Source organism: Hippocampus comes, unplaced genomic scaffold (genome assembly GCF_001891065.2).
Source record: "Hippocampus comes isolate QL1 unplaced genomic scaffold, H_comes_QL1_v1.1 scaffold382, whole genome shotgun sequence".
In the NCBI taxonomy this organism is placed as follows: domain Eukaryota; kingdom Metazoa; phylum Chordata; class Actinopteri; order Syngnathiformes; family Syngnathidae; genus Hippocampus; species Hippocampus comes.
The window spans coordinates 652,984-664,587 of NW_017805156.1; the positions used below are offsets into that span (position 1 = coordinate 652,984).

The following is an 11,604-nucleotide window of genomic DNA, read 5'->3' on the forward strand; positions in this document are numbered from 1 at the left end:
GGCACCAAGGTCACCTCCGGCGTCTGATTGCAAACACAATCTTGCGCAACGGAGGCAAAGCAACACTTCCTGTGAGGGTCCCACCGATTTAGGGGTCAAACTGTTTCTCCGCGTACGAGGTGAACATGCAAACTATTTAAAGTCCCTGTCAAGTGAATTCGTGGGATTTGTTTCAAAATTCATCACACTTGTTTGAAGATCCCCGTTGGGTAGAGCGCCTCGTTGCCCGCCATGAGTGTGTGCGTGTCACGGTGAGATGGCAAGGCAAGTCAGCGACCGGTTTCGGGCTGGAACGGCTGCTTTAGAGTGCCTCGTTGTGGGCCATGAGTGCTGAAGACACATTTCGCTTATGATCTGCATGTCCTCAAGTCAAAATTCACGAGGCCTCACTTGGAGTAACATTTCCACCCGCCGGACAGAGGAGATAGAACGCCACGTCGTATTTGTTTCCGCACTTATCTCTGCAATAAAAAAAAAAAAAAAAGACGACCTGCGCTTAAAAAGGCTGCACTTCAAAGCACTTCTATGAGTAGACATCAGACAGCGGTGCCCCGCTATCCCTGGCATCGAAGAACAGTTAAACAGAAAAGAACAATTAAATGCTCTTTATCCCACAAGGGCTACTACAGAGGTGGCCGTTTTCTACCCGTGTGGGGGAAATTGCCAATAACGTGATGCAACGTTCTCGGAATAAAATGGCGCTTAATTGCAAACAAACAAACAAACACGGGCGGATGCAAGGATGAGGTCACTTTTCAATGTTGCGACAGCCTCTGGGGGCATGAGTCAGTATTTGTGCACAAGTGGACTCATTAACTCGGGGCCACGCTGCGAGGAGACAACTGCCACCGATCCAGGGCGGGCCCCGCCACTGCAATCCGACTTTCACCCGCAGCGACGCCTGCTTGACTGCCCCTCGGGGCTCCTCCCACAAACTCATTTCCAGCCCGGCTCTCCGGCGCCCTAATCAAATCGGTTCGGCGCTTCCTCCTGCGCTCGCGGCGACGCATGATGGATGGCGGCCTTCACCTGTTTATGGTCTTTACATATTTCCCTGCCCATCTGCTTGATGACACGCGTTGGTACCGAGCCCTTCTTTCTAACCCGCCTCGCTGCTTTGCCTGCAGTCGGTGACCCCCTTTCCCACCGCTCTTCCTCTCGCCGCGCTATCTATACGTTGCGGACGAACGCGAAGGCGTCTGAAATTTGACAGGGGAGTGACAAAGACGCGAGAGTGTCAAAAGGATGAGTGGGCTTCCATGCACACGACTGCCACAACAAGAGGCTACGTGGGCGCTGTGTTCTTCCTCGCCCGGAGAAAGAGCGAAAGAGCGAGACAGAGAGAGAGAGGGGGAGCGGCGGGGGGAGCAAAAGAGCGAGAGAGAAGAGAGAATCTGTCGGCCTCACTATAATTACGACTGTGTGGGAGACTGTTGTGGTGCATGCAAACGCACAATTAATATCGAGGGCATTGTGTGATGGAAATAATTTTTCTCTTTGACTCCACTTTATCGCTGCCTTTTTTTAAATTTTTTCCCTTTTTGCGTGTTTGCGCACGTGAGCATCTTGCTTCTTGATCTGGCGCCTTTTTATCGCCAGTGGTCCCAGCAGATCTGAGGATTACGATAAGTGGCTTGCGGGCGCTTAATACCATGCCTTATCAATAGCGCCGCGCTGGCCATTTTGAGTCCATTAGGGACCGGTGGCATTTCGGAAGGCCACGGTAGCTGCTCCCGAGGATGTTCTTGATGAGAGAATACACATGCAAAATATAAAGAGACACACGCGCACACACACACACGCCTACGGAATATGTTTTAAGATTGTAAATTGTAGTTGGCATTTAATGAGGGCTTGACATTTATAGTCCTCAGTGGGGGATTACAGATTGAGGGCGAAAGGAAATGAAGTCCTAAAGTGCAATAGGTCTGCTCGGTGAAAACAACGAGGCACTTTCGACTTTGAACCAGAGCCCCAAGTCCCTTTTAATTGCATGGGTCGGGTTCACATTTTGCAATGACAAGCTTTAATGGCGGGGAGGAAAGCTAATGACTTTACTCTCGCTCAATTTGACCTCTTCAGTTAACGGGGCAGGAAAAGGAACTTTTGGGGAAGTCGGGAGTTCATTCGGGGCAGGTGGAGCCTCGCAGCTGTGAGTCATGCGCCAACGTGGAGGTTCTGAGGACTCCTTTGTATTGTTGCGATTATTCCGCCGGTTCATTCGGGGTAGCGCAAGCGAGACATTGCCCAAAATAGAAGGAAAGCAGAATACCTTAACTAAAAGAGAATACCGTAGAGACCCATGGACATGAATATAGTGCACATACACGTTGGCCAAATTTGTACCCTTCCTTTCAGCAAGAAAAAAAAAAATCACTGAAGTGAATCACTTTATTTTGATGTTCCAATTAAAGAATCCGTTTCCGCTACTCCGGCAGATATTTGATCGGATTTCGATCGGGGACGAATGAAGTGATGCTTTTCAACACTTTTGGGTTGTTGTTTCACAGCAGATTCAGCGTTCTTTCTTTGCACGCATGGCACAGGCAAAATTGTTCTTCCCTTTTGATTAAGACAAGCAAAATCTCAATCATCACGAGAAAATAGTCCCGCAAACATTGCGGCTTGTCAATTTGCATTCTGGCAATTTCCAGTCTCGTCGGTTTGAAGTTATGTCAGTGCCGATTGTGGGGACGGCAGGCCCAATTATGTTCCGGGGCTGCTTTGCTACTTCACGCATAGGGTGCCCCTGAATATGTCCAAGGTCCAATGAAATCTCAAGACTATCAAGGTACCACATAAATATTGATTGGGAGATGATGTTCATGGCAAAGTAGCTTGCATTTTTGTCTCGTGTTGATGCGTTCTGAGGACGTGACTGTGGCAGTAGAAAGACGCGGATTACTTATGGCCCACGTACCAAATTAATGGCCCACCAATGGTTAACATGCATCAGAACAAAATCAATTAGTAGAGTGATGAGCATGGGTTGCTCGGAGAAGATAGAAGTGGAGGCGGCAAACAATAGCAGCAGGACAAGGAGCCGAGCGTTTCTCGGAAAGCTCCATCGATCATTGTTGTTCCTGCCATTGTGTCCTGCGGCGCTGTGGGCCCGCAACTGCTCCAGACACAAAGGCGGCCTCCAAAACAGAAGATTCGCACGGCGATGATGGCAGAAGGAGGCTTGAATATTGCAGGCGCAAAGGTGCGCCCCGGCTCGAAGCATGAAAGGAGGTGGCGAGCGGGGAGGTACGGCGTACCAAAGATGGGGCGAGAGACGAAAAGACGCGGCGAGGCAGAGCGGTGACTGATAACGCCGCCATCCTCGGGTTGCCTCAAGGGCAGAGACGAGACAGCGGGGAACAGATTGTGGGAATACGACAAGGAAATTGTCGAAAGTTACAGCACCGCTAGAGGCACATCGGGTTCGAGACGGAGCCAAGTGAGCAAGACGGAAAACACGAGGAGCCGCACTTGGCGCTGGAGAATAGATGACGAAGAGTGATGGGACGCTGTAAGAAAGAAGGGAGTCAATTTCAGTGCCCGAAGGTGCGATCAAATTATCGGGAGTACTTTGGGTAGAGACAAAAAAGGAACAATTCAGTTTTCAAGTTGAAAGCGGAACGAGTTGATCTGAGGTAGAACGGAAGGAGTCAACGAGTGCGAAGTAAACTTGAAACGGTCATCCTCAGTCATTCTGTTTTTTCTTTTTTTGAAAGTGTGACAAATCAAAGCATGATGACAACAGTTTTCTGGTTTCACGCACAAAGAGCAAACTTCACGGTGGCGGCAGCATGAAGTGCCCGACGACACACGCGGGCGGCATCACCTTGGCGGCCGGAGTCTCAAGTCTTGAAAAGCGACATCAAAAGTGACTTCGGAATGCGGCGCTTCTGCCTGTTATCGACACTCGCTGTCCCCCCTCCGGGATCCATGTTGCCAAGGCAACCCATATGCATGACAATCAGCTTCAGTGACTCATCTCTACACCTTGCCACGCCGTAAGCGGCGATACCGAGTGTAAACAGAACCGGCTGAGATGCGCGTTGCTATTTTGACGCGACAATTGAGGCAGATAAGCCCGGCGACCCGATTCAGTTCCCTGACCCGCAGCCTTAAGAAAGTGTCCCATGATAAAACACATGCCGAATCCTCTCTTGACAGGTTTCTAGGTAACTGTTACCATGGGGACTGGCTGTGCTCGGCCTTGTGGGGCGCTTGAAAAGTAAAAAAAAAAATTTCTGCTTTAACGTTGCATGTAGACATGGTCGGAATGTGGCTGACTTTGAACGCTACGGGCCAAGCAGTACGACGACTGTCTTTTTCTCTTTACCTTTAGGTCTGTGGATAGCCTGGCTTTCTACCATGCCTGCCCCCCCAACCCTAAACCCCAGCAGACAGAAGCACCCGCCTCACACGCATCGCCTCCCCGATCGACAGGCAAAGGAGTCCACCTTCGCTCCGTCCACCCTCTCGCTTCCTCGCGCCCCCCTTTTCGTCTCGTCTCTGCCCTCCTCGTCCAAAGTCATCCCCTGCGCCTGCTTGGGAGCCTCAAAACGAACACCTGCGAGCGGCATCCAGTTCCCGGCTTTTCACTGGCTCACCCTGGTCACGTGCTGCCTGCTGCCCTCCCTGATCGGAGCGGGAGAGACGTGGGGCGTCGTGTCGGCCTGCCCTTTCCACTGTGTGTGTCGGAACCTTTCCGAATCGCTCAGCACGCTGTGCGCCGACAAGGGTCTCCTCTTTGTGCCCCCGCACGTCGACCGGCGTACCGTCGAGCTGCGGCTGGCTGACAACTTCATCACGGAGGTCGGGGGGACCGACTTCGTCAACATGACCGGACTGGTCGATTTGACTCTGTCCAGAAATACCATCCACCTGATTCGCCCGATGGCCTTTGCTGATCTGGAGAGTCTCCGCTCCTTGCATCTCGACGGTGATTAGCATAAGAACCGTTCATCGACAATCACCACCGACCGTAAGCGTCACCTCATGTTCCTCTTGCGTTTCCAGGGAATCGTTTAACAATCGTGGGCCCAAGGGACCTGGCGGGATTGGTGAATCTCCAACATCTGATTGTTAACAACAATCAGCTGGTCAAAGTGTCAGTGCAGGCGTTTGACGACTTCTTACTCACGTTAGAGGATCTCGACATGTCCTACAACAACCTTCGAAAGTAAGTTCGAAAAAGTCCAACGGGACCTTGACTTACAATCGCCCCCAATTGCGAGCTTTGCCATTTAACTAATTCACTCCCAAAGACGTTTTTAAACGTCTTTTCAGACTTGGTCCAGAATTGGCTGGTACTGAATGAGTTAATAGCCGTCACTCGGCTGATTTCTTTGCTTTGGGCTATAAACCCAAATTAAGAGTGACGAGTCAGCTTCGGATATTTGCCGCCGCTACGCACAAATCACTGACAATTAGCGAATCTATTGTCGCCGCTGTCAAAAAGAAGACATAAAATGACTGCTGCTCATTGGCGCTCAACAATCCCCCATTTGACTTCAACAGGGTACCGTGGGAGTCCATCCAGAACATGGCCAGTCTGCACACACTGAACCTGGACCACAACCTCATAGACCACATCGCGGAGGGAGTCTTTGGAGAATTGTACAAGCTAGCCAGGCTAGATATGACCTCCAACCGGCTCAGGACCCTGCCACCGGACCCCCTCTTTGCAAGGTAGAGCACATTATTCATTCTTGGTGCCCCCCCCCCCACTCCCCCAAAAAATGGGAGTTTAGTCAAAATATTGGGCTCCAAACTGTTAATTGTCAGATTATTCACGATTGTTGCACCACAGAGCTACACAGACAAGACATGTGGGCCAGCTGTTCAAGTGAGGGATTAGGCAAAATCTGCTGTCCTCATTCCATCTCGCATACATGACCGAGGCGGCATCAGCTGGTTCCAGATTGTACGTCGCAGAGGCGTAAGTGGCTTCGGAGTGACTAAGGAGAGCTTCTTGCAAGTCGAGGGATGACATTTATAGACAGGCGACTTTACCATTTTGGGAATATCGACAGCAAGTAAAACGACGACTGAGCTCCACTTGTCAAGCGGCTGCGACAAACTCAATGAACTCGGCGTGACTGAGATTGTTTTTTTTTTTTTTTTTTTGAAGCAATTTGAGAAGGATTGCATTCTTTCTGGCAGACAAGTTGGTGATGAGTCAGGGCCAAGCAAGGACTAAAAAAACTAAAAATAACACACGCACAAGAACGTGACCGTTTTTTTTTTTTTGTTTTTTTTTTGAATGTGTGTGTCACACATACCTCCTATGGGTGCATAATATTTTTGGCTATGACTTAAAATGGCCTGTGTTTTTTTTTCTCCCCAGATCCCAGACAGGTGCCATAAGCCCCACCCCTTACAACGCTGTCATCAGTCTGAATTTCGGGGGGAACCCGCTGCACTGCAACTGCGAACTGCTCTGGCTCCGACGACTTGTTCGCAGTGATGACATGGAAACCTGCGCCACGCCCCTCCACCTTGCCGGAAGGTATTTGGCTCTCGCCTGCCTTTTTTATTTTCCCGTACATTCATTCAGTCGTCGGCTTGGTGATGAGCATCTTTAGCCAAGACACGTGCAAGCAAACGGGCTCTCTTAGTTTGGAGTCCGGCCCCTTGTTTGAGTATCTCGGCAATCGCAAAGCCACAACTCTTACGGTTCCTTAATTGGACAATTAGAACTGAAGCGCAAACTTGTAGGTCTTCAGAACTGAACGCAATTGAGGGATAATGCGCCGCTAATGGTGATACAGTGACTGCGCCATAATTCATGGAAATGTAACACCGTAAAAGTCATTACAGCGCTACTTGGCATCGTCTCCGCATTTATCTTCCATCCCTTTCCAGACCGAGTGTGTCATTAAAATGCCTGCGACGTATTGAGGAGGAAAACGAGCATCTGCCGGCATTATCTTTTAGAGTAGCGTAGTAACTTGATAACCGCTCTTGTGAAAAATTACAGGTCAGACAAATACGTGCGGCGCGATGGTCGATATCTCTCGGGCTCACTTTTTTTTTTTTCGTGTCGGCGTTTTCACTCTTCCCTCAGGTACTTCTGGTCGATTCCCGAGGAGGAGTTTACATGTGAGCCCCCCCTCATCACCCGTCACACGCACAAGTTGTGGGTTCTGGAAGGCCAGAGGGCCACCCTCAAGTGCCGCGCCATCGGAGACCCGGAGCCGGTGGTGCACTGGGTCTCGCCGGACGATCGCATCATCGCAAACTCATCGCGGACCAGCTCCTTTAACAACGGCACCTTGGATATCTTGGTGACGGTGGCCCGGGACGATGGGGCGTACACGTGCATCGCCATCAACGCGGCCGGCGAAGCGACTGCCACCGTGGACCTGAAAATAATCCCCCTCCCTCATCGGGGCGGAGCAGGTGGCAACACGGGGAAGAACAGCGTGAACAATAAGAGCAACAGGAATGTAACCAATGGGATTTTACGAACCGATCCGGGATCCTCGGATATCAGCACGGGGAAAAACGGCGGGATGAACAACGGCGCGGGGCGCGCGGGCGAGCTGGAGGAGGAGAAAAAAGGTGCCGGCGAAGATGAAGAGGGTGACGGAGGCGGGGCGGCCGAAGGGGAGCGGGACGACGACGACGGGGCCACCGAGGATGACGACGGAGACGAAGAAGACAGGCGGACGGTCGGAGTTCAAGGGATAACGTCCACTTCCGCTCAGGTCCGCTGGGATTTGGGACGTTCGCCCGGAGCGTACGTTGTGTGGATGTACCAGATACAATACAACTGCACGGCCGACGAAACCCTCATCTACAGGTCAGTTTGACTTTTGCCGTTCGTTCACAGTGCCACATGCTGGTTAATCGCTGGCTGTTGCTATGACGCACCATCGAGGGGAAGCGCATGGCCGCATTGTAAGGTCGACTAATGCATGGGCTTCATGAGACATCCCTCGGGAGATTAAGGAGGCAGTCAGTGGCACGGAGAGGGTGCGAATGGAAATATGGCTTCCAAGAGAGAATGAGGAGGAGATGGTCATTCTTTGAATATATTGCATGGACGGAGGCCGATTTTAGGCTTCAGAGGAATTTGGAACTAAGAGGAAGATCTGAGATTGACTCTAAACAAATCCCCCATGGGAAAGATTAGAGTGAAAGGGAGGACCGTTGAAAGGGAAGAAAGCGGGTGAGGCTGAGGCGAAGAGAGACGGCTGGGCCGACGGATCCTTTAGGAAAATGCAGAAGGAGGGGAAGTAAATCCATCAGTGAAATAGAGTTAGATGGAAAAACACATCTGGGATGAAAGCGAGGGGCTCGGTGGAAGATGTAATGAAAGATTGAGAGGCACGGGGAGCATCTGCTCGGCAAAAACGCGGGGTGACAAAGAGGTGAGAAGAGGTACGGAAAAGGGAATCCAAATCAAGTCAGCAAAAGATAAAGAGAAATAGTGCGTCAAAACAAACGCAGAGAGTCTTCTCTCCCCCCCCCCCCCCGGGAGTCTTCTTTCCCGTCCGCGCAGGCGCAGCAATTAAGCGGGGAGAACTAATTAAATAAATGATTGAACTGAATGAGATCTGAGCTCCCTTGCTGATCAGCTTTGCTAATTTCTCCATGGCAAATACTCAGACAATAGAAGGAACGGGTGGCTTACGACATGAAAGGATCGGCCTTTGCTCAAGAAATGCAAGCTCGTGGCCAGAAAAAAAAAAAAGGGATCGCAGATCAGACTACTTGACAAATGGACTCTAGCAGATGCTGGATGACTTAAATTTTCCTAAATCCAGGTTGCAAAGACAAAAGTTTGAGACGCCGACCATCCCTCATGAAAATCAAAGCAGAACTTGAGCTGCGCGGTTTGCAATAACAAAACACGGCGGGGAGAAACCCAAACAAACCAGCAAAATAATAACGCCGTTCTATAGCATCCTTGCCAAAAGGTGAAATAGAGAGAGAGAGAGAGAAGGGAAAAAAAAGACTGATAGGGAAGATGAGACGTCAGAAGGCTTTGAGAGAGCCAAAGCAGGCAAATCAAGTCCCCTGAGGAGCGATAAAGAAACAAATGAGGGAAACGTATGAAAGACGGGCACACCACAATGGAAACAGGGATCTCCACTATAGATTTCTCTCATGCTATTAACGGGCCTCTGCCTACCGCAATATCGCGCCAGCGAGCGGGTGGAAAAGTCCAAGCAGAGAGCCATTACTTTGCTTTGTTTTGTTGGGGTTTGTTTTCCCCCCCAATTGTTCATTTTTCGGTTCGGTACGGTACACAACTTCCGGGTAACAGAAACGAGCTGAATTCAATGGCCCGGGAAAGAGAACTTGGTAGGTCTGCCAGATTGAATCATTTCTTCAAAAGGTCAGTGGCACCGGAGACGCGGCGTGTCTAATTTGGACGGCGTGGCGTGACAGGACCAGGTGGGATGGCGAGCGCGTGTGGCATCTGTTCGGAGCTGCTCAAGCTGTCGGGGCCTGACAGGATCAGACGAGCCGCCTTTTCCTGGAGCTCGGTTTTACCGCGGCACGACCACGCCGTGAGGGTCCTTGCAAAAATAAAAAAAAGCCACCGATTTCACGCCGGGTTCCTTTCAAGTGCATCCCACCTGAAGGACGCGCACCAGGGGAGACAATGTCCCTCCATGTAAATGAGGCACCACTTAACCGGAGCCGCGTGGTACCATCTGCTGCTTTGGCCAAAGGCGTCTCATTTCTGGACAAAAAGTCATTTCTTCCAGCACCGTGCTTGGCTGCTGGACGTCAAATTGAAGTTGCCGAGCTTTGCTGCGAATGAAACCCCTCATATGTGATTGGATGATACACTTTGATACGTCGCGCCAAAGGTTTTTGGTCAGTACAATAAAAAAAGAGAGAAGGAGGGGCCGTAGCGTTGTTGGCATTAAAGTGCAGCCACAACAGCAGCAACCTTCCCCCGCTGATCCGTCCGACTTTGAAACTCAACTCAGCTGTAGTTCTCGAGCACTTTAAAACAGACTTTGCTGTATACAAAGTGCTGTACATGGAGCAAATATCATATATACAACAATAAAACAAGAAGTTAATCACGAAGACAGTAGAAAGCACAAAAACAGTCAAACTAAAAAATCAAGTCTCATGCTAAGTCAAAAGCCACAGAATAGGAATGAGTTTTGAGACGAGTTATAAAGATGGGCAGCGACGGGGGCTTGCAGAATGTTCAGTGGGAGGTCATTCCAAAGAGAGGGACCGGCAACGGAAAAGGCTCGATCACCCCGGAGCCTCCGCTTAGTTCTTGGTACCTCTAATAATGTCTGGTCCGCAGACCTGAGGCAGGTGTGACAGTGCGGACGAGCTCAGAGGGGTAAGGTGGAGCGAGGCCATTTCAAGATTTGAAAACAAATAATAGGATCTTAAAAAGAACTCTAAAACATATCGGGAGCCAGTGAAGGGATGCCAGAGTAGGAGTGATGTGCTCCCTCTCACGAGTGCCAGTCAAGAGGCGAGCAGCAGTATTCTGGACCAACTGGAGACACTTAATGGAGGACTGGCTGCCTCCAAAGTAAAGGGCATTGCAGTAATCCAGCCGGGATGTGACGAAGGCATGAATTACTGTTTCAAAGCGCTCATGAGAAAGGCGAGGTTTTACTTTAGGCACCTGCGTAGGATGAAAGAAGCTGGATTTAACAACGGCACCAATTTGCCGGTCCAGTTTAAAATCACTGTCCAATTAAAGACCCAAGTTTGAGACTTAAGATAAGGAGCCAGGGTGCCCAAGTCTACAGGATGGGATGGACCACAAGTGAGCAGGGGAACACGGCCGCGTCGAGAATGGAAGTGGATGGCAGTTACTAAGACAGTCCGGCACACATTAGAGAGGAAAGGCGCTGCGAAGTTTGACAGACACGAACAAAGGGGGCGAATCACAAAAAGCCGAGCGGGAAGAATATGCGGCGAAAACACTAACGACGCGCCGCCATCGCATGCGAGAACACAAAAGCAGTGTCAGGAAGCCACAGACTGGGATAAAAGGACAACGCGCAGGAGGAATAAAGGGTGTGATGGTGACGCAATCCATTGGAAATGAGCACGTGCGAGAGGCTCCGAATGGGCTGTGCGGGGAAAAGGCGATTCTTCGTTTGATTAAAAATGTGTACCATCGTGAAGAACACGAGGCGATTAGCAAAGGAGGCTTGAACCAAGACGGACGCTTGGAGAAAAAAAATTGAATGATGATCCCGAAGAAAGGTGGGGGGCTTAGTGATCGGCTGTCGGACCGGCGGAGAGACTGATCAAGGAGAGCAGAAGAAGAGCTCAGACGCAATCGCGGCAGACAAGCTACCAAACGGGCCGCGGGAATCCAGAGCAAACATGGAGGAAAAGGGTAAACAAACACGATATGTAAAAAGGAGGAAATGAGGGCAGCCGAGACGTCAGGCGCGAGAGGAGATCACCGTTCTGTTCTCCCTCCTCCTCCTCCTCCTCGCCCATCTTGCTCGGTGGTGCAGAGGGAAGCAAACAAGTAGCATGATGGAGAACAATACCCCCCTCCCTCCCCCATCACGGGCACTAATAATAACTTAATTCTATGCCACCAGTTCCGACGCAGCATCCCTCCCCCGCCCCAAGTTTCTTCCTGACAACTTC

At 50.6% G+C, this 11,604-nt stretch overlaps 2 protein-coding genes across 3 annotated transcripts in view; one reads left to right on the forward strand and one right to left on the reverse strand.

Annotated features, from left to right (window-relative positions):
- LOC109515072 (pyruvate carboxylase, mitochondrial) overlaps window positions 1–11,604 on the reverse strand; it is a 134,926-nt gene that overhangs the window by 46,373 nt on the left and 76,949 nt on the right. The gene's annotated exons all lie outside the window — the stretch shown is intronic.
- Window positions 1–11,604, forward strand: part of LOC109515066 (leucine-rich repeat and fibronectin type-III domain-containing protein 4) — a 28,579-nt gene that overhangs the window by 7,661 nt on the left and 9,314 nt on the right. For both annotated transcript variants that reach the window (XM_019868637.1, XM_019868638.1), the window contains exons 3-7: window positions 4,340–4,936; window positions 5,014–5,176; window positions 5,515–5,685; window positions 6,344–6,505; window positions 7,064–7,801. In XM_019868637.1, coding sequence (XP_019724196.1) covers window positions 4,366–4,936; window positions 5,014–5,176; window positions 5,515–5,685; window positions 6,344–6,505; window positions 7,064–7,801 — 1,805 coding nt within the window. In that variant the 5' untranslated portion in view covers window positions 4,340–4,365. The remainder of the gene's footprint in view (window positions 1–4,339; window positions 4,937–5,013; window positions 5,177–5,514; window positions 5,686–6,343; window positions 6,506–7,063; window positions 7,802–11,604) is intronic.